We start from the raw sequence: 27,952 nt of genomic DNA on the forward strand, positions 1-27,952 counted from the left end.
GAATGGCATGCAATTCATTACAAAATAACACATGACTTCTCTAGACAGCTCAAAATATTTATAGTTGTTAAAGCAAAGACAAATATTTTGTTACAATGCTTAACTTGTGAGTTGCTTTGACTTTGATGGGAATCTACTTTCTCCAACATTTGGTCCCTGGGCCTCAAAATGTTGTTTATTCTGAGATGCAACCGCTGTGATTTACATCTTGAAGCTAGCTTCCACTGCTTGTGCTCTCTCTGTGATGTGCTTCTGAAAGGGCATCATGAAGTCATCAAAATCTACCTCATATGTCAACCTCTCCCGGTGCAGTTCCCTCATTCTGATCAGCTCTGCTGTCGTGGCTTCAGGACTCCAGATCTTAAACAAACAACCACATCCAGAGTGAATGTTAGCATGGCAGCCAATAAACATGCCAATATCCAGACAACCTTCAATCTGGTCAATTTAAAACTATCCAATTTACTTCTGGCAAGAGGAGAAGGGATGACAGAGGATGAGGTGGTTGGATGGCATCACTGACTCAATGGACATGAGTTTGAGCAAGCTCTGGGAGATGGTGAAAAACAGGGAAGGCTGGCGTGCTGCAGTCCATGGGGTCACAAAGAGACACAACTGAGTGACTGAACAACAACAACAACAAATTTACTTCTAAGTCTATTTTAACTTTTATCTCTTACATGACATTAGTGGTTACATGGCCATCACTCTTTCTGATGGTGACTATTTGAACAACTGAAATACCCTTCAGTTACCTCTCTGATGGCCCTGAGGCCAGCTGCTGTTCATTCTCAGGAGGTCAAAACCAGGAAGCAATGGAATTAATAGACAGCCTTTACATCTTGCGGGGAAGTCAAAATTATTTTCACAGTAGGGGGCAAAAGGAGCTGGTGGTCTATTATTCAGCATGGTTTGATGAGCATTAGCAAGACCACTCTTGTTCTCCAAATATGTCTTCACCTCTTTACTTGTAGATGTTTAAGGAAGCTATTTAATAGATCCAGTCTTGATCAGTATAAAACTCCCAAGTGAGATGGCGATAGTGTGTACAAAGAGGAAGTGTTGGACTTTAAGAAGTACCCAGAGAAAATATCTATAAAATTCAGTGACTACATGGCTACAAGGAATGGCACTGACCAAAGACAACTTCAACTATTCAAGGAAAATTAAGAAGTCAATACAGAAAATAAAAAGACAACATATCAGAAGCTATACAAATTGGACTTACTTAGTTGTAAGCAGGATCTAGAAAAAGGAGAACGTCAAATAACAACTTATCAAAAACACAGCTTATCAAAAGATAAGCTTTGGACAGTTGTTTGGGTGCTCTGCATAAAAAGTATTTGAAAAAAGGCATTAGGAGTTTATACCATGTTACAATCTTTCTAAAGTACTTACCCTCTGTGGGATAAATGTGATATCCACTTTCTTGGTATAACCACTGGTAATCAATGAATTAAGATAAACTACATTATCTTTACGCATCTTCTTGTCCTCCACTATGGCTGGTACAGTGTATATTGCTGAAAGTGTTTCCTGGAAATGAGCAAAAACCCCAAAAATAACTATCAATTTCAAAAACCTGTGTATACTTTCTAATACTCTGAAGTTTAAAAAATGCTACTATATAAATTATGATTTGAAATGAAATAGAATATTATTATAACTTTGGGTGGGGAGAGATAACTCTTTTGCCTTGTTTAACTTAATTAGTATTAGTGACAGATCACAAAAGTCTTCAAGATCCATCCTTGATCTGTGGCCGTTATTAATCAGAAGGATGTATTCCTACTAAAATGATAATGGTGCATGTGTTAGGAGCTGTAACTGATCAATCTTCCTTCACCTCTAGCTATCCTTCCTCTCTTCCTCCATGCTTGTTACTCTCTACTGTCTGCCGATCATCCCTTCAACTCTGTCTGCTTCCTATCACCTCTCAGTTCAGTTCAGTTCAGTCGCTCAGTCGTGTCCGACTCTTTGCAACCCCATGAATCGCAGCACACCAGGCCTCCCTGTCCATCACCAACTCCCGGAGTTCACTCAGACTCACGTCCATCGAGTCAGTGATGCCATTCAGCCATCTCATCCTCTGTTGTCCCCTTCTCCTCCTGCCCCCAATCCCTCCCAGCATCAGAGTCTTTTCCAATGAGTCAACTCTTCGCATGAGGTGGCCAAAGTACTGGAGTTTCAGCTTTAGCATCATTCCTTCCAAAGAAATCCCAGGGCCGATCTCCTTCAGAATGGACTGGTTGGATCTCCTTGCAGTCCAAGGAACTCGCAAGAGACTTCTCCAAGACCACTGTTCAAAAGCATCAATTCTTCAGTGCTCAGCCTTCTTCACAGTCCAACTCTCACATCCATACATGACCACAGGAAAAACCATAGCCTTGACTAGACGAACCTTTGTTGACAAAGTAATGTCTCTGCTTTTGAATATGCTATCTAAGTTGGTCATAACTTTCCTTCCAAGGAGTAAGCGTCTTTTAATTTCATGGTTGCAGTCACAATCTGCAGTGATTTTGGAGCCCCCAAAAGTAAAGTCTGACACTGTTTCCACTGTGTCCCCATCTATTTCCCATGAAGTGATGGGACTGGATGCCATGATCTTCATTTTCTGAATGTTGAGCTTTAAGGCAACTTTTTCACTCTCCACTTTCACTTTCATCAAGAGGCTTTTTAGTTCCTCTTCACTTTCTGCCATAAGGGTGGTGTCATCTGCATATCTGAGGTTATTGATATTTCTCCCGGCAATCTTGATTTCAGCTTGTGCTTCTTCCAGTCCAGCGTTTCTCATGATGTACTCTGCATAGAAGTTAAATAAGCAGAGTGACAATATACAGCCTTGACGTACTCCTTTTCCTATTTGGAACCAGTCTGTTGTTCCATGTCCAGTTGTAACTGTTGCTTCCTGACCTGGATACAGATTTCTCAAGAGGCAGATCAGGTCTGGTATTCCCATCTCTTTCAGAATTTTCCACAGTTTATTGTGATCCACACAGTCAAAGGCTTTGGCATAGTCAATAAAGCAGAAATAGATGTTTTTCTGGAACTCTCTTGCTTTTTCCATGATCCAGCAGATGTGGGCAATTTGATCTCTGGTTCCTCTGCCTTTTGATAATGTTAAAACTTTTCCTTCCTGAACTTCATACCCTATCCTGTGTCCGCCAAAGATCTTGAGGGATCCATCTGTTTCCCTAAAAGAAGCTTCCGGCCTAGAAATGTACTTAGAGCTTCCTGCTAAGGACAAATTCTTGATGTCTGGGAAACCCCCATAAACAACAATCTTCTGCTGATAATTTAGAGGGACCCAAACCACTCCAGATTACCTGGAACAATTTGGCATCTTTAAAGCTTTCTAGAGTCATTTTTCAGGATTATCCAATTTACATATCCTAGAGTTCATAATTAAAAAAAAAATTCCTTGGGAGTTGGGTGGTAAGGTAGGTAGTGAAAGATTATAAAATCAAAATGAATGAAAATCATGCTTTACTTCTTTTCTCATAAATGTTACCCTACACTTCCCTTTTGGGACATCTCATCAAATCTGTATAATTCAGGTCTAAGTGTATACACTTCTAATATAAGTTCTTTTTTCAACATTCTAACAGTATTTGGTTCAACCAACTTGTTCTTTGTGTGGATTCTGTTTGCCATGACAACTTTTTAGACTTTTCAGTAATAGTAAATTTCTTGCTAGGTATTTCTTTAGAACTATTGGTACTGAAAATATGGACTACATATTATTTGCCCATGAACTGTAACAATAAGTAAATGGTGCTGCAGCCGCACCAGGTACTCATGAGGGGTCAGCTGCTTTTCATACCTCTTCCTTCTTAATCTCGGGGCCTTCAGTCTTTGCTTTGGGTTGTGGCTTGCCTTTTGGTTTTTGATTTTCTGCTGGTTTGGGCAAGTTATCCAGCTTTTCTTTAATCAAACCAATTATTCTACTGTCAGCATAAGCTTTTGCAACATCCATGGCACTATGCCCTGTTTAAAACATAAATTTAGAGTTTCATTAAACAGATTAATAATAAACAATGTAGCAAAATATCAGCTCTAAGTATGTGGTACTAAGGGTGATTACTGAAGCCAGTGATACGTATAAAAGTCACAGATTGGTTCAGATATTCTCTAAAGTGGTCCCAGCTCAAAAATTTTATCATTTAAAGTGTCATTTACCAGCAAGACCATTTCTTCTTGTTAATTATTTTGAGCATGTTTGATAGGAAAGAATGGTAGATTACATTTTGAATATCTGAGTGCTAGTTCTCTTCCCACAGTGTGCACATTCCTTCATGTGTGACAATTTTATGCTTTCCTCCTTCCTGTTGAGGAAGGAGGTATATTCAAAAAGTCTGGGGAAGCTGGAAGTCACAAGTACTCTATGCAGATGGCTGGATATTATGACCCCTGTTACATCCGCAGGCAGGCCTAACAATACTACCTGTGACTCAGAGGCAGCCTGAAGCAGCCAAAGTTATTAAAGCTCCTTCAGATTAAAAAGAAGCAATGAGTCCCACTCTCAAAACACCTTCACTTTTTCATGAAGAAAATTTATGACATAAAGTAGGCTTCCCATTTACTTCCTAGAAGGAGTATTTCAGGAATTACTGTTTAGCTGTAGAAGGAATCTAAAGTCTACAGGGCTTCAAACTATGCCAATTATTAGAAATTGACAGCTAAAACACTGTGATGACTCAAAATGTGATTTGCATACTGGTGTCAGTCTACATATTAATGGTATGGGCTCACAGTGAAGTAAGTATAGGAATTAAAGAGTAAATGTTTAGAAATTTGTATAGCAATTTTATAGAATTTTTGTCATTTGAATCCAAAGATTTTTAAAAGTTTGGGCTTGTATTTCATAGGGTTCTTTTTCCTCTTCATTTTTCTAGTAAATCATTTTTCATTGTGTTTTACAAAAGTCTCAGTCTATAATGAATTACCAACATAGAGAACTGATTCTTTAACACTAGTGATTTGAGAAGCACTAAGTATAAGATAAAGTTCCATAACATTTAACTCAGGTTAGTTTTTGCAACAGTAACTTAAGGGAAAACGTGGTCCTGCAAGAAAAGATTTAGAAGGCTTGGGAATCTAACATAAATCCTCCTTTTCTAGCCCTAATCACCTATAGTGAAACTCATACCTTTCCTATTCTCCAACTGGAATTTAGCACCGATGTCAAGTAGGTATTTTACAGTATCCAGTCTGCAGCTCTCAATGGCTCTACTTAAGGGAGTTGAGTTGTTGATTGAGAGGGCATCTACCACGGCTCCAGATTTAACAAGAAGCTCAACAATATCCTGTTGGCCAGCATGGCATGCAAAATGGAGTGGAGTCCACAGAAAATTATCTGTTGCATTAACATTAGCCCTGTAAAATGAGATAGATACAGAAGCTAAAAATACGGGTTGATTCAAGCACTGGAGGCTAAAAATTCTAAGATTTCATAGCTTTATTAAGTTGTTCAACTGTAAACCAAGAAAGATTTGGGTCAAGCTAAACTCTGTGCCATAATTTTTCTTGAACTGTGTTCTGCATCTGATAGTCAACTTTCTTTGTGTATATATACATTTTGTTTAGTTTAGAAGCTGCTTGGATCCTAGGGGCTACAATTTTTGTTAGATGTTAATATTGGGGAAAATTATAAAACTGGATCCAGTGAAGATCAAAGTTGACAGGAAATAGAAAAGCTACATTATTTCATTTTGTATCTACTTCCTCTGTATGTTATGAATTTATAAATACACCATCATTGTTAAAATTCTAAGCAATAAAATCTATCAAAAATTTTGTATCAAAAATGGTACAAATGAACTTATTTACAAAACATAAACAGACTCATCAGTTCATTTCAGTCACTCAGTTGTGTCTAACTCTTTGTGACCCCATGAACTGCAGCACTCCAGGCCTCCCTGTCAATCACCAACTCCCAGAGTCCACCCAAATCCATGTCCATCGAGTCGGTGATGCCATCCAACCATCTCATCCTCTGTCGTCCCCTTCTCCTCCTGCCCTCAGTCTTTCCCAGCATCAGGGTCTTTTCCAATGAGTCAGCTCTTCGCATCATGTGGCCAAAGTACTGCAGTTTCAGCTTCAACATCAGTCCTTCCAAAGAACACCCAGGGGTGATCTCCTTTAGGATGGACTGGTTGGATCTTCTTGCAGTCCAATGAACTCTCAAGAGTCTTCTCCAATACCATAGTTCAAAAGCATCAATTCTTCAGTGCTCAGCTTTCTTTATAGTCCAACTCTCACATCCATATATGACTGCTGGAAAAACCATAGCCTTGACTAGACAGACTTTTATTGGCAAAGTAATGTCTCTGCTTTTTAATATGCTGTCTGGGTTGGTCATAACTTTCCTTCCAAGTAGTAAGCATCTTTTAATTTCATGGCTGCAATCACCTTCTGCAGTGATTTTGGAGCCTAGAAAAATAAAGTCAGCCACTGTTTCCACTGTTACCCCATCTATTTCCCATGAAGTGATGGGACCAGATGCCATGATCTTTGTTTTCTGAATGTTGGGCTTTAAGCCAACTTTTTCACTCTCCTCTTTCACTTTCATCAAGAGGCCCTTTAGTTCTTCTTCACTTTCTGCCATAAGGGTGGTGTCATCTGCATATCTGAGGTGATTGATATTTCTCCCGGCAATCTTGATTCCAGCTTGTGCTTCTCCCAGTCCAGCGTTTCTCATGATGTACTCTGCATATAAGTTAAATAAGTAGGGTGGCAATATACAGCCTTGATGTACTCCTCATAGACTCATAGACTTCAAAAACAAACTTCTGGTTGCCAAAGGAGAATGGATAAATTGGAAGTTTGGGATTAATATATATATATTACTATATATAAAATAATCAGTAAGGACCTACTGTTTAGCATAGGGAACACCACTCAATATTCTGTAATAATCTATATGGAAAAAGAATATGAAAAAGAATGATACATGTGTGTATATAACTGAATTTCTTTTCTGTACATCTGAAACTAGCACAACACTGTAAATCAACTATGTTCCAATACAAAATAAAGATTAAATGAAAAAATAAAAAGCAAAAAAAAGAAAATTAATTCTTTCATTAAAAGCAATTTATCATTCAGAAACTATAAAAAGAAAATAAAATTTCAGTCCCATTTAAAATTCACTGCCCAAAACTTCAAATTATCATTAGTTGCTTTATGTTACCACTTGATAATAAACACATTTAAATCTTTCTTTGACATTAAACATTATAGTAATAATAACAATATCTTTTTGTCAAGTCTGCAACTACTGGGCTACTAAGTGCTTTACATATTTAACTCATTTAATCTTCAAGAAATTCTATGAGCTGAGTTCCATTATAGCCCCATTATTAAAGTGAGAAAACTGAGGCACAAAAAGGTTTAGAAAGTTACACCAGGTTATTCAGGAATGGTAAAAAAGAAGGACTTAAACCAGAGAAATTGCTTCTGATTAAAAAGTTAAATAAAATGTCATGCTTTGTTATCTTAAAGATATTTACAAATGAACCAAGGAAAAGGGAATGAAACAAGCCTACTCATTTAGTCGTTATGTACATGCTAAGTCGCTGCAGTCATGTCTGACTCTTTGCAACCCTATGGACATTGCCTGCCAGGCTCCTCTGTCCATGGGATTCTCCAAGCAAGAGTACTGGAGTGAGTTGCCATGCCCTCCTCCAGGGGATCTTCCCAACCCAGGGATTCAACTGAGTCTCTTATGTCTCCTGTACTGACAGGCGGGTCTTTTCCACTAGAGCCACCTGGGAAGCCCACTTAGTCTTATGGCCACCATCAAATTATTTGATTTGTTGGGATGCCCTCAAAAACAAAACAAAACAAAAAAGCAGATTTAAAAATGACTCCATGTAAAATTAATACATTCTAAAGATCTGCTCTACAATATTGTGATCATAGTTGACAATATTGCACCGTACACTTAAAATTTGTTAAGAGGGTAGATCACATGCTATTTTTGACCACAGTAAATATTTTTAATTTAAAATAAAATAAAAGGCACTCCACATCATCTAGGTAAAGCTCTGAGACCAAATTAAAATTGTTTTGGGAGGCCGGGGATACCGGATCATAAGGCTTCTTCCACCCCTAGAGTGAAAACTTCTCAGCTTTCACTTTGGCATTGTGGTACATGCTCTTAATGTTCCCATTAGCCTGGTTCGCAGTATAAAGTCTATTTGTGGTCTAGACTTCAGGAATGAAGCCCTTTCTTGCCACTATTTAAATTCTAGAGTTAAATGTTTCTTAGTCTTCCTTTCACTTTCTTGAAATGTGAAGGCTCCCAAAAATCTAAATCGCACTCAAGCAAAAGACATACCCTTTTTCAAGAAGAAACTTGACTGCATCAATGTTTCCAGTGGCACATGCAGTCATTAGCGGTGTCTTGTAGTAATTATCCTTCATATCCACAGGTATTCCTGATTCAAAAGCCTTTTTCAGAGAAGCCAGGTCTCCCGCCTTGGTGATAAAATTAATGTTTGAAAAGACCTTCCCTGGATCATCAATATACCAAGCAGAGTCATCCTGAATGGGATGTTCTGGGGGGTGATCTCTGTTAAAGCGGTTGCAATCAGTTACATTCTTGTAGGTTTCGATCATGTAATAGGGCGGCCCACCATCACTGCGGCGTGGAAACACGTGGTCGGGGATGATACAGATGGGGAGGGGGAAAACAAACTTGCCCACTCTGGCTCTTTTGGCCATCCCTTTTTTCTTTTTCTTAGGCCCATAGGATCCCAAGACATAAGACTTACTTAAATATCTGGTCCCTTTAAAGAACTCGTTAATATTGACCCCTCCACCCCGGACTTTTTCGTGAAGTTGCGCTATAGCAGCCAGCTGCTCTGAGTTCACAAAATCTTGCCTCTCCTCCAGGGTCAGCACAAAGTCCTCCTTGGTGACTGTCCCATCGCCCCTGTCCACAAACGAGAAGGCTTCCCGAAGGAAAGTCTCATGTTCTACTGACCAATCGTGAAGTCTCAGGAACAAGTGCGGATTCGGATTTTTGACCCCTGGCCTGGCCAGTTTATTAGCGATTTGCTCCGCCCGCCGTATTTCTTTGCTGGCTGCCTTGAAGCCGCCTTCCTTAGCCAAGTTCCTGGGCGTTTTATGCTCCAGATTCTTCCATTTTAGGTCACATCCTAAAACAGGAAACGTCATGATTATAAATGGTGCTGGGGCATCTGCCTGAGTTCACAAATGACATGCATCTGTTGTTGTTGTTTAAATTTCCAGCAAATAGTCAAAAGTCGGTCCCCAAATTATTTGTATATAGAGGTGAGCAGTTATTATAATTACAGAATTAATCTATGATTACTCTGCTCAAGGTTATGTGGCAACCTGGCTGGAGGGGAGTTTGGGGGAAAATAGATAATACATTTATATGTATGGCTGAGTCCCTTTGCAGTACATCTGAAACTATGATAACATTATTAATAGGCTGTACTCTAATATAAAAGTGATTCCCTGTGGCTCAGTGGTAAAGAATCTGCCTGCCAGTGCAGGAGATGCAAGGGACTTGGGCTGGATCCTTGGGTCTGGAAGATCTCCTGGAGAAGGAAATGGCAACCCATTCCAGTGTCCTTGCCTGGAAAATTCCATGGACAGAGGAGCCTGGTAGACTGTAGTCTGTGGGGTCACAAGAGTTGGACAGGACTGAGCATACACACACTCAACACATATATAAATTTAAAACTTTTAAAAAATTTAATAAATAATTATTATTAACTTATATGCAGAGTACATCATGCAAAATGTCAGGTTAGATGAAGCACAAGCTGGAATTAAGATTACAGGGAGAAATATCAATAACCTCAGATATGCAGATGATACCACCCTTATGGCAGAAAGCAAAGAGGATCTAAAGAGCCTCTTGATGAAGGTGAAAGAGGAGAGTGAAAAAGCTAGCTTAAAACTCAACATTCAAAAAACTAAGATCATGGCATCCAGTCCCATAACTTCATGGCAAATAGATTGGGAAACAATGGAAACAGTGACAGACTTTATTTTCTTGGGCTCCAAAATCACTGCAGAAGGTGATTGCAGCCATGAAATTAAAAGATGCTTGCTCCTTGGAAGAAAAGCTATGACAAATCTAGACAGCATATTAAAAAGCAGAAACATTACTTTGCTGGAAAAGTCTGTCTAGTCAAAGCTATGGTTTTTCCAGTAGTCATGTCTGGATGTGAGAGTTGGACCATAAAGAATGCTGAGCACTGAAGAATTGCTGCTTTTGAACTGTGGTGTTGGAGAAGACTCTTGAGAGTCCCTTGGACCACAAGGAGATCAAACCAGTCAATCCTAAATAAAACCAACCTTGAATATGCATTAGAAGGACTGATGAAGCTGAAGCCTCAATACTTTGACCACCTGATGCAAAGAGCCGACTCATTGGAAAAGACCTTGATGCTGGGGAAGATTGAAGGCAGGAGGAGAAGGGGATGACAGAGGATGAGATGGTTGGATGGCATCACCAAATCAAGGAACATGAGTTTGAGTAAGCTCTGGGAGATGGTGAAGGACAGGGAAGCCTGGCGTGCTGCACTCTGTGGGTCATATAGAATCAGACACGACTGAGCAACATTGTGAACACAAAAACTTAAGCTATAAATTTTTTCTTTCTGTGAGCTTCAGTTTGGTGAATTTTGAGGAAGATATTTTTCCAGTGAATAGTATCCATCCCCAATGGATTAAGAAATCAGTCCCTGTAGATATTTGAAACAAATATCATATTAGAATACTTGCTGAAGAGGCTTCATGCCAAGTGGGAAAGAGTACAGATGGTATTTAAATTTGGAAAGAACCTGGATTCAAACAGCTTAAGCAGGACTTTAGGCATCTAAGATGCTAACTGACTCTTGTTTCTTTTGAACGATTATGACTGTCCATCTGTGTAAAATCTTAAACTATGTTTTATCTGTATTTTCCATGAAATTCATGTAATTTATATTGACCTGCTGTTTTGCAGTAAGGTCATATGAACAGCCTGTAAAAGTAATCTGCTCATCAAATCTGAAAGAATTTCAGTATAAGAGTTGTGCAATAAGGCATTAAAATTCATTTTCCTTTTTTAGTCTCTGACTTAAAATGATGAGACCAACATTATATGTAAGCATTCTCCAAATAAATAAGCTTTTCTGAATGCATCAGGAAGTCTACTTAGTGGTATAAAGAAGGCTGTGTTGTCTGTAATAAGTGTCTTGAGACACTAAAAACCCATTATAAGTCAGACTATGAAGATATTCGTTCTAGTGTTTTGAATCTATGAGGCTCTTTTGTTGCCCTGCCAATATCACATAATCAAAAAAGATTGTCTAGCAATCAGTATCTCTAGCATCCAAAATGTAAAGGCAGCTGCATGTGAAAATATAACATCCCCCTCTAACACTTTATAATTTTATTCCTTATCAAAAAGAAAAATGATTTCAGCATTAATACTTCTGGCATTGTCAAAAATTAAAATTTTATATGAAGGCTGGTATATTTACTAGTGATAGGAAAACTCAAAAAGATTACTTGGGACAAAAAAAATTCTATAATTTTTATATTGGACAGTTTGAAGAATAGTGTGACTTATTGGGAAAAGGACCTGAGCCTTGTCTCCACAGTATAAAAACTCAATAGTGTAATTCCATAGTCATCTTGAGTATGCTACTTTTACTTAGCTTTTTCACTTGCTCGGGATGTCTGGAGGTTTATCTGCCATCTCCCAGTTCACTCGTGTACTCACCCCAGCACCAAGGATCAAAGGGTTTTAAAACTGCTTTATCTTGCCACCTTCTGCTCCTAGTTTCCTCCCAGTTAGCAATTCTGTGTGGAATAAAGACTCCCACATCCCAGCTTAAAGATATGAAGGCATTTTCCCATACTTTTGATTTTGTCTTCTTTTTTATCGTTAGTAAATACAGATCCATTCATGCCCTCTGTGATTTACACTCCTCTGTCGCTGAGATACGTGACTTTCGGCTGACTGCTGTCAAAAGCCCCATGAGGAGATCCCTCCATGGGGTCTTGAAGAGAGCTAATCTAAACTCCCCACCACTCCCCTGGACATGGCCTCACACTGCCTATAGGGAGATGTAAATTACTCCAGGGACAAGATCAGGAACAAAAGTGGAGAGTATTGAGGAAGTAGTAGTAGGAAGTAGTGGGAGAAGAATCCAGCCTTCATATTTAAGGATAGAAGAGGCTACACCCAGGGAGTTTACTCAGAAATGAGCATTTCGTGGCTAACGGTTTCCAGGTGCTCTGACTGCCTTAGATCAAGATTCTAAAGGTGGAAGTATAACTGATAGCACTCCCCTGTGGAACTAGGCCACCCATATAGCCCTGGTGAAGCAGTTGTACTTCCAAAGATGCTAGGGAACTCAAAACATTTTCAGACATTCGTTTCAGAAACAGTCTAGTCTTATGAGTCTGCCAGGAGGATCAGTCTTTTCTGCATCACCAGGCAAGGCCTTTGGCAATCTTTGGCCCTGTACATCTCAATTTGCTTTCTCTGACTTTATCCCAGGAGGACATAAATGGTAGACTATATATTGAGGGACGGAGAAGGCAATGGCACTCCACTCCAGTACTCTTGCCTGGAGAATCCCATGGACAGAGGAGCCTGGTAGGCTGCAGTCCATGGGTCGCTAAGAGTCGGATACGACTGAGCAACTTCACTTTCACTTTTCACTTTCATGCATTGGAGAAGGAAATGGCAACCCACTCCAGTGTTCTTGCCTGGAGAATCCCAGGGACGGGGGAGCCTGGTGGGCTGCTGTCTATGGGGTTGTACAGAGTCAGACACGACTGAGGTGACTTAGCAGCAGCAGCATATATTGAGGGATGTTTGTCCCAATAAGAAAAGAGTCAGCATGTTAAAGTTGAAGAAGCTTGTCTCAATCTGGGCAGATCTCTAGTTTTTAGAAATACACAATGTGAAAAATGAAGTATCAGAATAATCTGCTGGGGGTGAGAGATTTGGAAACAAGATTTGAAAACTGTCTCTTCAGAGACAGTTGATGAGGGCAAAAATTGCATGTGGTACATTTTCCATTATCTCTTTATTTTAGGGGGATGGGGAAAGAATGTGAGCTTTGTTATAAGGTAAAAAAAAATATCAAAGTGAATCAGTTACTACACCATTAGTTATGCAGGCATGTTAGTCTTATTTATAATGTTAGTGACTTCAAAATTTCTATGCCTGCTTAGAAGACAGGAAAATGAAAGTACTTTTTCTGCTCTATTATAGAGCTGCTGAACTTTAAGTTTCTATTTCTCATAAACTGGAAAAAAATAACTCACTACCATAACATTCAGCAGCATGCAGTTCCCTCTCTAACAAAGAGTTAATAACTTTGAATGTCCGTTTAATTCAGTTCAGTTCAGTCGCTCAGTCGTGTCCAACTCTTGTGACCCCATGGACTGCATCGTGCCAGGCCTCCCTGTCCATCAACAACTCCCGGAGGTTACTCAAACTCATGTCCATTGAGTCGGTGATGCCTTCCAACCATCTCATTCTCTGTCAACACCCTTCTCCTCCCGCCTTCAATCTTTTCCAGCATCAGGGTCTTTTCAAATGAGTCAGTTCTTTTAATCAGGTGACCAAAGTATTGGAGTTTCAGCTTCAACATCAGTCCTTCCAATGAATATTCAAGACTGATTTCCTTAAGGCATGTAATTAACACAAAATTAGTAAAAATATTTAAACTTAATTGGCTAATATTGCTATTTAAAATTTTTAAAAATATTACTATTTTAAGGAATTGTTGCTGTTTAGTTGCGTCATGTCTGACTCTTTTGTTACCCCATGGACTGTGGCCCGCCATCAAGGTATTTTCCCAGCAAGAATGCTCGAGTGGATTGCCATTTCCTTCTCCAGGGGATCTGCCCAGTGCAGGTATTGAACCTGTGTCTCCTGCTTGACAGGTGGGTTCTTTACCACTGAGCCACACGAGAAGCCCTTTTTAAGGAATACATTAAGCTATGCATAATATAAAGGAACGGAGAAGGCAATGGCACCCCACTCCAGTACTTGGCCTGGAAAATCCCATGGATGGAGGAGCCTGGTAGGTTGCAGTCCATGGGGTCACTAAGAGTCGACACGACTGAGCGACTTCACTTTGACTTTTCACTTTCATGCATTGGAGAAGGAAATGGCAACCCACTCCAATGTTCTTGCCTGGAAAATCCCAGGGATGGGGGAGCCTGGTGGCTGCTGTCATAGAGTCGGACACGACTGAAGTGACTTAGCAGCAGCAATATAAAGGAAGCCCCAGTGGCTCAGTGGTAAAGAATCTGCCTGCAATGCAGGAGGCACAGGAGACCCGAGTTCAATCCCTGAGTTGGGGAGATCCCCTGAAAGAGGAAATGGCAATCTATTCCAGTATCACATGGACAGAGGAGCCTGGCAGGCTACAGTCCATAGCGTCTCAGAGTCAGACATGACTGAGCAACTGAGCACACACAACATACATAACATAGTTTATATTCTCAAATTAACAGTTATTTAAAATATACAGAAAAATCTAAAGTAATAAATATTACTTTATTTATTCAAATATTTATTCAAAATATTACTTTGAAATATTATATTTCAAATGTTCCATTAAAGTTTTAATTTTATTTAATGCTTTTTAAATTTTATTTAATGCTTCTCCCACAAATATTTCCCCCATAATTTAAAATTACCCAAAATGTTATCTTTGCACTTGACGTGATAGTATATTTTCAAAAATAAAATAATTAAGAATTTGGACTAAAGACATGGTTTCTAGTGTTTGTCCTTTTTTAGATTGATGCTGCTGCTGCTGCTAAGTCGCTTCAGTTGTGTCCAACTCTGTCCGACCCCACAGACAGCAGCCCACCAGGCTCCTCTGTCCCTGGGATTCTCCATGCAAGAATACTGGAGTGGGTTGCCATTTCCTTCTCCAATGCATGCATGCATGCTAAGTCGCTTCAGTCATGTCCGACTCTGTGCGACCCCATCGACAGTAGCCCACCAGGCAACTCTGTCCACGGGATTATTCTCCAGGCAAGAATACTGGAGTGGGCTGACATTTGCTTTTCCATTTTAGATTGATATTTACATTTTAAAAAATAAGCATCTGAGTAATTGGTTGACTCATAAATAATTCTCTTTAGATTTTTAATAATAATCTAAAAATACTTGAGAAATGGATTTGTATTACTTTCTAGGTCAGATTTATGTTTTAACAGACGGTAAATAAGAAAAAAATGTAATTTTCTTTCTACATATATATGTGAGATAAGCAACTGATGTTGACATGCTGAAATTCTCTGCTTGTCTACAATGTGGGAAAATCATAAGTTCTTTAGACATGAAATTGGGAGACCATTTACCTCGCTGAGCTATATATTTACAGCAATCTGCGAAACCACCCATGGCAGCATAATGAAGTGGTGTGTTGCCATTCATTGCAATCAACCCCATGTCTCCGTTGTATGCAAAAAGAAGCTTCAATATCTGCAAAATAAATAGTGGATATTGTAGAGGAATAAGAATGTACGTTTACCGGCTGAAAACTCAGGCCTAGACCTGCTATCCAGAGTGTCAGCTTGAATTAAATTGAGAGGAATTAAATAGAAAACAAATTTTAAAAATTCAGTTCCTTACTTCCCTAGCCATAGTTTAAGGACTCAAAAACCAAATATGGTACTGTAATTGTACCATATCGTACAGCCAGATGCAGAACATTTCCATCACTGTCAGAAGTTCAGGGCAGGGATCCTCAGCCTGCAGGATCTAACGCCTGATGATCTGAGGTGGAGTTGATGTAACAATAATAGAAATAAAGTGCACAATAAATGTAAAATGCTTGAATTACCTTGAAACCACAGCCACCCCCTGCTCCTCCCACAAGTCCGTGGAAAATCTGTCTTCCATGAAAGCGGTCCCTGGTGCCCAAAAGGTTGGGGACCATCTATCTGGAGTATAGAAAACTCTATACTCAGCTGGGCACTACCATTTTGGTAAATTTAGGCAACTTTAGAATGCATCTGCTGCTGCTGCTGCTGCTAAGTCTCTTCAGACGTGTCCGACTCTGTGCGACCCCATAGACGGCAGCCCACCAGGCTCCCCCGTCCCTGGGATTCTCCAGGCAAGAACACGCAGACTGTGGCAAATCAGGGGAGCAAATTCTTTACCAGACAGATGTGATTTCTACTGTCATTTATACTTTTATTGCAGGTAAGAGACCCAGTGACAAAAGTAAAGATAATGTTAGAACTCAGAAAAGAAATTTTAGATATAATTCAGAATTTTTAAAAATAGGATAGCATTGACTTCTAGTTTGTTTCTGCAGTATCACTATATGTATGAGATATCTTTTGTTGATATATCCAGATAATCAGAATACTTAACAGTTAAAAACTTAGGTGAGTCATTAGATGTACTTGAACATCAAAGAGATGAGATTAGGCCTTGTTCTCCCCCAAATTAGATCATACTGTATTGTAAAAATTCTCATATGTAATGGAGTCATAAAACAGAGTAGTAGTATGTGGCAAAACTTTTCAGTTGTTATAACTGAAAGAAAAAAGTGAAAGTGTTAGTCCCTCAGTTGTGTCTGACTCTTTGCAACCCCATGGGCTGTAGCCTGCCAGGCTCCTCTGTCCATGGAATTCTCTAGGCAAGAATATTAGAATAGGTTGCCATTTCCTTCTACAGGGGATCTTCCTGACCCAGGGCTCAAACCCAGGTCTCCCACATTGCAGGCAGATTCTTTAGGGTCTGAGCCACTAGGGAAGCCCAGTTAAGAATATAGAAAAACAAAACAAAACAAAAAAAAGAATATAGAAAAACATTATTAGTAATATTAAGAGTAAATTAGCAAACAGATCAAACTGAATAAAGAGCTAAAATAAGCCTTGAAGGATAATATCTGGTATGAAATACAATTCTGGAATTATTTTGGAAAATCAAAATGCAGAAAAAAATCTTATCAGTGTAACTTACACTATATTTTAAGATGCTGAGGAAAAGGAGAATATTTTTAGCAACAAATTTTAAAGAATATAGTAGATTATTACATCAAAAAAGCCTCCTTTGGCGGCAAAATGTGCAGCATGATGTCTGTCATTGTCAAATGCATTCACGTCCCCTCCTCTTTCCAATATCCCTCGAACTAGTTCTGTCACTCCCTCTCTTGATGCTTCCATTAAAGCCGTGCGACCTGTGGACTGGACACGAAACAGACCAGATGCTGTTTATCCCTGTTATACTACATGACACATTCAGTATAGACATGGTCTAAATCCATTTGGCCTTAGAGTCACACTGACATTTTCAGTTTTGTACAGTTTTATTGGTTTCATGTAACAAACAGGAAACATGAAGTCAGTAAAATGGGTCAATGTACAAAATGTGGAATTCTATAATCAGAGTCAAGGTCACACCAGATTTTCCTATGAGAACATCATGCTAAAAAGTGCAGTTTCTTGCCAAGAAAGTAGAGCAAAAAGGGAGAAAAGAGGGTAAAACATACGCTAAAATTAGGCTACAGGTGTTTTCTAATGAGAAGACAATCTATTTTTATTGTTGGGAAATGACAATTAAAAGAAAACTCAATAAAATTAGCCAAGTGAGGAGAGGGAGCAAAATAATTAAGGGAAACAGCAGAGCTACCTATTTTCTTCAGATGATAAATTTTTATTAGGCATCAGGAATATCTTTTCTATTTCCTGTAATGATCTTTTAATATTGTACATAATAAATACCAATTTTTCAAACATAATTAGGAAAACAGGCCATAGAATCATGGCCATGCCATATAAAGATAAGGAAAGTCTATGATTTTAAAGCATTTTGAACAGAAATGAAAAGTCTGTAAGCTAACACGATAATTTTACCACATTCAAGTGAAAAAATACAATAACAGGATTCTGTAATTGAAAAAAAGGAATATTTATAATCAGAGAAATAGTCTTACTGTGTTGATAGCATTTGGATTGGCTCCTTTTTCCAAAAACGTCAGGCACACATCCTTAACATCATGTGCTTCTTCACAAGCTCTAAGGAATATTGGCTTTCCTTCACAGGTACAATTGTTGACATCCGCACCATGTTCCAAGGCAATCAGTGCACACCGATAATGCCGTTTAGTAGGTAAAATGCAGTAAAACAAAATACCTGCAGAAAAATAGAATCCCCAAAGAACAGTTAACTAGTAGTCTCTCTACATTTGAAGCAGATAGGAAGGAACAAAGAATAATTTTAAAATTCATAATTAGCTAGTTGAAGGTGAGATAGAGCAAAGGCATTTATGCCTTGGTTTTCTGTCTGAAATAAACTGAAACACCAAGACAGAGAAACCAAAAAGGAACCCCAACCTCTGATAAGAGCTAGAAAACAGTCATAACCAAAATGTGACAGGATCTTGTTTGAGAAGAATCTGAGTGCTGGAATGTGAGCCCCTGTTGACCTTGGATATTTGGCATCCTACAATCTATACACCAGCATCCTCCTTAGAATATGCAGGAGTGTGTGTGCCCGAGGGTTACTGGTGGATCCCTGGACCCCCTTTGAAACTGCAGAGTGGTAAGGGAGGTAGTACTGAATGATGAATTGTGTACACTAGCCACGTTTACAGGGAGCAGGCTGCCTGTGCAGTTGCAGTGAGAAGAAAATGTAGATGGCAATTTGTTCACTGCAAAGAGAAAAATGCTAACTCCTCGTATCTGGTATCCGTGACATACAGACCCTCAACATAATCCATGTCAAAAATGTACTACAGACCAGGAGTACTGTTTATAAACCCCGGTCAGAGTTTTCTTAAGAAACCCAAGTAAACAGCAGACAAACTCCAAACTGACTTTGTAATGACTTCAACTCTAAAAACAGACTTCATTCCAATAGGAACAGTAACCAACAAAAAACCAGCATACGACCTATGAAAAAAGTTACTGAAAGAAAAGGAAAGGAAGCTGACAAACACTAGGCAAAAATTATATTATCAAACAACTATACCACATGAAAATCATTGACTGATCCATTACTGATAACAAAAATTTAAATATAACTTTTTCTGAAACAAAAATGTAAAGGTAGACCAAACCAAAAAGATAAATAGAAGGAAAAGGTGAATTTGAGCAAGTATATATTATAAAAGAAATGGTAGAGAAAAATAAAACCACTAAAGAAATGAAAGTCACATGGAAGCAGGAGAAAGGAGAGCAGACACTGCCAAAACCATAGTCAGGGACACAGAGGAAAACGTTGAAAGAACTTGAAAAAGATCCAAGAGTTTAAATGGTCTAGAAAGGCAAATAATACTTAACATGTATGTAATTGGTGTTCAATAAAAGACTAAATGGGACAGAAAAATGGAAAGATATAATAAAAGAAAACCCTCTTGAAGCAAAAACCTAGATCTAGCAGCAATATACTGGATCTCAGGAAAAACTGATTAGGAACAATACATAATACGTGCCTAGACAAAACTAGATAAACAAAGTGTCCTGTAAGCAGCCAGTTAAAAATTCAAGCCCTCTCTAGAGAGAAAATGTCAAGTTTGGCTGCAAGACTTTGGCACAGCAACATTCAGTGCTAGAAAATAAGCAAAGGAGTTTTACAATGTCACTCGGGAAAGAAAACAGGGAATTTTTAACACTCAGTCAAGCAATTGTTTATATAGAAAAGAGATGAACATATAAACTTAAAGATGCAAGAAATCAAAGTATATAAGCCCAAAGGAGTGAGCTAAACTACTCAATGACAAAAATGAGTCTAACAGGAGATCAACAAGGAATATATGACTAAAAGACCCATGATAGATGCTGAATCCCTTCAATCATTGAATCAAAGCTCAATCACTTTGGGAATTCTAGATACAGAAAATAAAATTGTAGTTCACAATGAGGGAGGTGGGAGGGGGGTTCAGGATGGGAACACGTGTACAGCTGTGGCGGATGCATGTTGATGTATGGCAAAACCAATACAATATTGTAAAGTAAAAATAATAATAATAATAAAATTAAAAAAAAAGAAATAATAGGGAAATTTAACAAAACTTGTAGGGAAGAGAGGAAAGAAGAGAGTTTAAGCATTCAATTTTCTTTATCTTTTATTGCAGGAGTTTTGAGATATTATTAAAAACAGACAAAAGGTATGAAAAGAATCATTGAAAGAACTAAAATGATTATAATTTACTAAAATTAGATACTGGAAAGGAGGTGGCGGGAAGAATTCTTGTACCAATCTCATCTTTCATAGAAAAATATCAATGAACACTGTTTAGCATGCTGATTTGATAAACAGAGGTTTATGTACATGTAAAGCTGTCAAGTTAGCCATTAAAAGAACTAGAAACAGACCATTAATTTTAGAAAATATGAGAAGGAAGATATACACACATATAACAAAACAAAGATCATATGGACCATAGAGAAAATTATTTTTGCATGTATTTATCTGTATTTATATAAATTAAATATATTATGCTTTTATAGAATAAAATAAATGACAGTTCTACAGAGCATTTGGAAGGAATGATGCTAAAGCTGAAACTCCAGTACTTTGGCCACCTCATGCGAAGAGTTGACTCATTGGAAAAGACTCTGATGCTGGGAGGGATTGGGGGCAGGAGGAGAAGGGGACGACAGAGGATGAGATGGCTGGATGGCATCACCGACTCGATGGACGTGAGTTTGGGTGAACTCCGGGAGTTGGTGATGGACAGGGAGGCCTGGCGTGCTGCGATTCATGGGCTCGCAAAGAGTCGTACATGACTGAGCGACTGAACTGAACTGAACTACCATTAAAATAAAAATACAATTTATGTGAAAATCAAAACTGAAATATATTTCATATAAACACGCATCTGAAATAGTTACTCAAACAGTTAAAAACAGAAAGATGGTCAAGGATATGTTGAAAATCAAAGACAGAGAAGCCATAGCAGGCAAGAGTGAACTGACACAACGACAATGCAGCAAGTCCAGGTTTTGCTGTTGTCATTGTTGTTTTGGTTCACTTTTGCCTGTTATGACTTCTCTGTCTTTGATTTTGCATTTTCAACATGTCCCTGACCATCTTTCTATTTTTAATTGTTTGAGTAACTCTCATTTTTCAATCTTCATGTATTTTTATTTTAATGGTAGAGTTTATCCAGTTTACATTTATCTAGATGCTCCATAGAACTGCCATTTGTTTTATACTATGACAGCATCACTTGCTCCGTTCCCCCACCTCCCCAGTCCACAGAAAAATGGTCTTCCACAAAACCAGTCCCTCGTGCCAAAAATATTGGGGACCACTGTTGTATAGGGCTTTGAAAGGCTTCTGGGTTTTTTTAGAATGAAAACATTAAAAAATACATTTGACTCATGAGTGCATTGAATAATTGAATAGTTGTTCCTTTTCTTTGTCCTCTTCTCTTGTTATAAGCAAGTCACTTATCAAATACCATGTCCACAGAGAGTTATGAAAGCAGATTCTGTTCCTGTCAGAAAACATTAATTAATGGTATAAAATAGGATTCATTTTCTAATGTGGGACTGATGTTAATGGCTTTGTACTTGAAGAAATTCTTTGGAACAACTGATTAAATCTACCAGTTTATGTTAAGCCTGGTGGTAATTTTCTTAGTAATTTTCATGAGGCTGCATCATGAAAGATGATGCAGAACCTTGAGTTGTTTGGATAAGAAGCTTCCAGATCGTGGTCTTAAGACGGGGTTTGGGAGGGAAAGAGTGAGACAGTGCTGGCTCGCCTGAATAATCACAGACATGTCATATTTCTATGATTAAGTCATATTTCCAAATATAGTTTTAAAACAACTGATAGAAAGTTTGGAGCTTATGTCAGAATCCACCTTAGTTCCTCAAGTTCTCACATGCAACTACTTTCTACATAGACTGCTCTTGAGAGCAAAACCCTAGCTCAAGTATTACTTGAGGTTCTAACATGTCAAATTCTAAATGAATTTTATATTTTACAATAAGTGATTATGATTATGGAAATATCAGTGTGTCATGTTGAAAGTTCTCCACATTAAAAACAAAAAGATTAATTCTAATATTTTTTCTCAATGAGAAAGTTCTCAGAACTGGTTTTCCTAAGAAACATCTACACTTTTCAAATTATGGGAAGATATGAGAGTGAGAATCTAGCCTCTCAATACTACATGCCATGAGTAACTCCCTTCTAAAGTCTGAAAGCAAACAATGCATTATATTGACTTCTAAAGTTAAGAAAAAATGCAAATCGAATTGCATTTACTAGATAGAATGCTAAGAGTTTTTACCTTTTCCTTCATTATCAACAACAGTCATATCGGCTTTTGCTTTGGCTAATATTTCCATGGACAATTCGTGGCCCAGTTCTGCAGCCCTCATAGTCGGAGTACAGCCCATTTTGTCTTGCACATCAGGGTGAGCACCAAGGCTCAGGAGAAAGCTGACCATGTCGATGTCATTGGAAACTGAGGCTAAGTGCAGAGCACTGTTTCCATTGACTGGGTCTGTGAAATTGATGAGTTCAGGATATCCGAGCCTGGTCAACTTCTCTATCTGCTTCTTGTCTTTGTTCCGAACACACTGAAGAACTTTGTAGATCTGCAGGTTCTCAAGTCTCTTATCTGCTAAAGCCATATCTGACCAGCTTCTTGCAAATGCCTTTGTGGGCCAAACCAAAAACTATAGCAGCAAAAATCAAAGCAAAACATAGAACTCAGAGTTACTTTTTTCATCTTGATTTTGACTAAACAGTATTCTAAGGCTTCCCTAAGAAGAGATGCTGTTTCCTATGAAACATTATTACCATAATTTATTGTAACTAATTTCATGAAAGCAGAAATTACACATAAGCACAAAAATACTCAGCTAGCATAATGTTAAAATATTTCAAAACAAATCTTCCATCATAAAGTAAACTGGGTATGCAGTTTTCTTATTATCTCATTTAATCATCCCTCTTTGATACAGCCTTACCGTTTACCCATGAAGAAGGTGAGGTCAACTAAACTGCCAAGCTTCGCACTACAATGCTCTGTATCAGCACATCTCTCACAGTGTAGAGAACACACAGATTTCAGCACTTTAAAAATGCTGTAAAGATTGTGTAGAAATGTGAGCTGCTCATTATAAACAGGAATCTCTTGAGCTCTGGGAAATACCAAAGATGTGACGGATGATTCCTATTTTATCTTATGTGGGAATGAGGCAGGTAAATGATTGAGACACAACTGTAAATTTTCATAAATAATCCCACTAAGTTGCAATGAGCCTTCTAATGCATAATTTTATCTCTTATTGCTTATTCAGTTCCCAAACACGTTATTTTGGGTCAAGTAGTAGACCACGTTGTTGTTGTTCTGTTGCTTGTGTCCGAATCTTTGCGACCCCACAGACTGTAGCACGCCAGACTTCCCAATCCTTCACCATCTCCTAGAGCTTGCTCAAACTCATATCCATTGAGTCGGTGATGCCATCCAACCAACTCGTCCTCTGTCATCGCCTTCTCCACCTGTCTTCTATCTTTCCCAGCATCAGGATCTTTTCCAATGAGTTGATTCTTCACATCAGGTGCTAAAGTACTGGAGCTTCAGTTTCAGCATCAGTCCTTCCAATGAATATTCAGGACTGATTTCCTTTGCTGCTGCTGAGTCACTTCAATCGTGTCTGACTCTGTGTGACCCCATAGACGGCAGCCCACCAGGCTCCCCCGTCCATGGGATTCTCCAGGCAAGAACAATTAGGATGGACTTGTTGGATCTCCTTGCAGTCCAAGGGACTTGCAAGAGTCTTCTCCAACACCATAGTTCAAAAGCATCAATTCTTTGGTGCTCAGCTTTCTTCACGGTCCAACTCTCACATCCATACATGACTACTGGAAAATCCATAGCTTTGACTAGACGGACCTTGTTGGCAAAGTAATGTCTCTGCTTTTTAATACACCATGTAGGTGTGTTATAGCTTTTCTTCCGAGGAGCAAGCATCATAATTTCACGGCTGCAGTCACCATCTGCAGTGATTTTGGAACTCAAGAAAATAAAATCCGTCACTGTTTCCATTGTTTCCCCATCTATTTGCCATGAAGTGATGGGACCAGATACCATGATCTTAGTTTTTTTAATGTTGCGTTTTAAGCCAGGTTCTTCACTCACCTCTTTCACCTTCATCAAGAGATTCTTTAGTTCCTCTTCACTTTCTGCCATAATGGTGATGTCATCTGCATATCTGAATTTATTGATATTTTCCCCTGCAATCTTGATTCCAGCTTGTGCTTCATCCAGCCCAGTATTTCATATGATATACTTTGCATATAAGTTAAATAAGCAGGGCGACAATATGTACTCCTTTCCCCATTTTGAACCAGTCTGTCATTCCATGTCCCATTCTAACTGTTGCTTCTTGACCTGCAAACAGGTTTTGCAGGAAGGAGGTAAGGTGGTCTGGTATTTCCATCTCTTTCAGAATTTTCCAGTTGTGATCCACACAGTCAAAGGCTTTAATGTAGTCAACGAAGCAGAAGTAGATGTTTTTCTTTAATTCTCTTGCTTTATCTACGATCCATTGGATGTTGGCAATTTGATCTCTGGTTCCTCTGCCTTTTCTAAATCCAGCTTGTACATCTGAAATTTCTTGGTTCACGTGTGGTTGAAGCCTAGTTTAGAGGACTCTGAACATGACTTTACCAAGCCTGTGAAATGAGTGCAATTGTTAGGTATGAAATTAAAAAACTCTTGCTCCTTGGAAGAAAAGCTATGACCAACCTAGACAGCATATTATAAAGAAGAGACATTTTTACTTTGCCACCAAAGGTCTATACAGTCAAAGCTATGGTTTTTCCAGTAGTCATGTATGGATATGAGAGTTGGACCATAAATAAGGCTGAGCACTGAAGAACTGATGCTTTCAAACTAGGGTATTGAAGAAGACTCTTGAGAATCCCTTGGACAGCAAGGAGATCAAACCAGTCAATCCTAAAGAAAATCAACTCTGAATATTCATTGAGAGAACTGATGCTGAAGCTGAAGCTCCAATACTCTGACCACCTGATGTGAAGAGCCAACTCAGTGGACAAGACCCTAATGCTGGCAAAGACAGAAGGCAGGTGGAGTAGGGGATGACAGAGGATGAGATGATTGGATGGCATCACCAACTCAATGGACATGAGTTTAAACAAACTCTGGGAGGTAGTGAAGGACAGGGAAGCCTGGTGAGCTGCAGTCTGTGGGGTTGCAAAGAGTCAGACATGACTGAGGGACTTCTACTTCACTTCACTTCCTGCCCCTGGAACCTCTTGTTCCCTCTGCCTACAGTGTTCTTTGCTCAGAATTTCTGTTGGCTGGCATTCTCACCACTCAAATTGCAGCCACAATGTTACATCATCCTTTTGGTTTATTTTCTTCACAATATTAAGTAAAACATTTCTATATATAACATCTAGAGACCTGAAAATAGAGATATATTCCATTTATGTGCTGTTTGTCTCTCCCACTAGTAGCCAGTATTCATGGCATAGAAGCTTTATATTTTGATTATCATTGTCTCTCCATCACCCAGAACCTGACTTCTATGAGGCAGCCAATAAATATTTGCTCAATGAATGATGACTGAAGGTTAAAAACTTGAGTGGAAGAAACAAAGAAAACGCCTAAGTTTCTGGTTTGAGCAACCTGCCTCTGAGATGGAGTACTCAGGATGGGATCCAGATTGGTTACGGAGTATAGACGGCTAGCCTTTGAACATGCTGAATTAGACTTCACAAGGGGATGGGAAACCTTATTCAGGCAGAGATCTGAGTCTGGTGCATGGAAATGATGAGGTTTTTGGCAGTTGCAGTCAGTCCACGACTGGGTGAGGGCAAGGAGGAAGGTGTTCCAATAAGTGACCACCACAGTCAGATTTGTGCTGGGACCCTTCCTTTCTTCCTCCTCTTCTTCCTGCTGTTTATACTTTGTGCTTCCTCTTTTGCTGTGGAAAACATCAGCTATCACATGGCATGTGGCTTTAATGTTCTGCTTGCTGTAGCCCCTCTGTTCCCTTCTAATCTGTTTATAATGTGTGATGGACTAGGAATTGATGAGGCAGTTTGTTAGCACCATGTGTATAAATAGGCTCCCATTAAGTCCCAAGCTGCTTGAGAACTCATCCTCTTGGCCTTTGTTGCTTGGCTTGGTGACATTTATTTTCGCTGGCATTTATGGCTTGTTGCATTATTATTAGCCTTTTCTGGTTAGGTGCACGGTTGTCTTACCTCATACATACATCACATACAGAATAGGATAAGATGCTCCTCTAAAGCTTATTGCTTACACTGAGTTGATGCAACCTCATTTGTGAGGATAGAGACATGCTTCAGGGTTGTCTCTGAGTGCAATGCCCCTACAAATAACTAGCAGCATATGGCCTTGTCCAATTAAGATACAAGGATGACTTAAGCAGCCCATAGGTCAGTTTTATGGCTTGCATCTCTTGGCGAAACCTTGGAGATGCTGAGGAGAGAGCAAAGGCCTTGTGTAGTGCTCTTTGCTACCAACCGATAAGACTGACCCCCTTGGGGGAAATAGAAATCCTGCCCTCTTAGTCCTGGGTTGCTCGTAGATTGTATAGCATCTCTGATCCTCAGGAGGGTCACAACATACACACACATCTCAGTACGTCTGTGTGGCCCTGGAGCATCTTGGCAAACCCCTATCTAAACATCCCTGTGGACAATCTCAAAAGGAAGTGGGAATAATGGAATTCCTCAAATTGGAGTTCATGTTTGGAGTCTGGATATTCTGAAATCATATGGAAATCTACAGGGTGTGTGTGTCCAGGTAAATTTTTCCCTTGTAGGGAGAGATCCACAGAGCTCACGAACTTCTCAAAGGAGCCTATGAGGCAAGAGTGATTGGTTACAAAGAGGAGAGGTACAGTGAAAAGGGTGTACGATGGGAAACCAGATCTGTTGCTCCCCCGCCCCCACCTTGTGTTTCCTCCTCCTCTGCAACATTATCTACACAAAGGAGTTGAATAAACCTTGACAAGTCACCTACCTAGTTTGTGCCTTGGTCTCTTCATCTGTGAAATGGGGATAAGAATACTGCACACTTCACGGACTGTGTGAAGCAGAAATGAGGTCAGCTTTGTAAAGAATTTAGCCAAGTCTCTCCACACAGGCTGGCCATGAATAAATCAAACATCTGTGGGTTTCAGCTCATCCATAAGCCAAGGTTTACATTTCGGGTGTTCTTTACTGTCCCCTACAATTTTAAGTCTCAGAACAATCTAGAAGGGAGGGAGGGTATGATGTAATTTCAAAAGAAAGTCCAGGTGACAGGGACGAAGGTGCCGAGCTCACCTCTTAGTCGCCTCGAGGATCAGGAGCCAAAGATGTCATCGCTCCGACGCGCCTCCTCTCGAGGGGGCGGGTTTTGGCGCGGGTCCCAGACGCGACCCTGGGCTCCCCCAGCCCGGCTTGGGCGGCCAGTCGTGAATGGTGTCCCTTTGGGTAGAGCAGTCTAGCAGGCTCGCGGGCCAGCGGGGGAAGCGAGTGTGTGTGTCCTTGGGCTCTGGACCCGCCGAGGGCGAGCGCGCGGCCCGGTCTCCGCAGGGGGCGGGGGAGGGGCCAGCGGCCCCGGCCGATTGTGAGGTCCGGCCGAGCGAGAGAGGCCTGCTGCCACGGCAACCGGCCAGGTGCGCGGGGCGGGGCGGCCGGGGCTCGTCTCCGCCCACCGCCCGCCGCCCCGCCCACGGGGTGGCCTGGTCCTGAACTGGGGCCCCGACAAGGATGCGAGGAGGTGTCAGCGCTCACAGAGCGGATGGCGGGGGCCCTGCGGCCCTTGCTGCCGTCTCCAGGAGGCCTCCCTTCCTCAGCCTCTTCTCCCACCTCCTGCTGTCATTCAAAAAGTAATTTAATCAGAAAGGTAAAGCTCATATAGCATGTTAGCCGCTCAGTCGTGTCCGACACTTTGCGATCCCATGGACTGTGGCCCGC

General features: G+C 39.8%; 1 protein-coding gene across 2 annotated transcripts; it reads right to left on the minus strand.

Moving 5' to 3' along the window:
- Positions 1-43: 43 nt before the first annotated feature.
- ANKEF1 (ankyrin repeat and EF-hand domain containing 1) lies at positions 44-27,854 on the minus strand. 2 transcript variants are annotated; one of them, XM_027560313.1, is made up of 10 exons: positions 27,317-27,851; positions 22,272-22,662; positions 17,958-18,157; positions 17,059-17,208; positions 15,370-15,493; positions 8,342-9,164; positions 5,150-5,376; positions 3,824-3,987; positions 1,399-1,536; positions 44-360 (listed from the first exon to the last, which is right to left on the minus strand). In XM_027560313.1, the coding sequence occupies exons 2-10, from the start codon at positions 22,615-22,617 to the stop codon at positions 202-204; spliced, it is 2,331 nt and encodes a 776-aa protein (XP_027416114.1). In that variant the 5' UTR covers positions 22,618-22,662; positions 27,317-27,851; the 3' UTR covers positions 44-201. The 2 variants fall into 2 exon arrangements, with proteins under 2 accessions (XP_027416114.1, XP_027416115.1); XM_027560314.1 differs by lacking the exon at positions 17,059-17,208 and having other exon boundaries at positions 27,317-27,854.
- Positions 27,855-27,952: the final 98 nt, after the last annotated feature.

Source organism: Bos indicus x Bos taurus, chromosome 13 (assembly GCF_003369695.1).
Source record: "Bos indicus x Bos taurus breed Angus x Brahman F1 hybrid chromosome 13, Bos_hybrid_MaternalHap_v2.0, whole genome shotgun sequence".
Classification (NCBI taxonomy): domain Eukaryota; kingdom Metazoa; phylum Chordata; class Mammalia; order Artiodactyla; family Bovidae; genus Bos; species Bos indicus x Bos taurus.

Bases quoted from the DNA above. Each gene is read 5' to 3' on its own strand.
- ANKEF1 (XM_027560313.1), bottom strand. From the start codon at position 22,617: ATGGCTTTAGCAGATAAGAGACTTGAGAACCTGCAGATCTACAAAGTT. The intron at 3,988-5,149 runs GTATGAGTTTCA...TGTTTTAAACAG, and splicing joins CCAGTTGGAGAATAGGAAAG to GGCATAGTGCCATGGATGTT. The intron at 1,537-3,823 runs GTATGAAAAGCA...GCTCATTTCCAG, and splicing joins CCGAGATTAAGAAGGAAGAG to GAAACACTTTCAGCAATATA.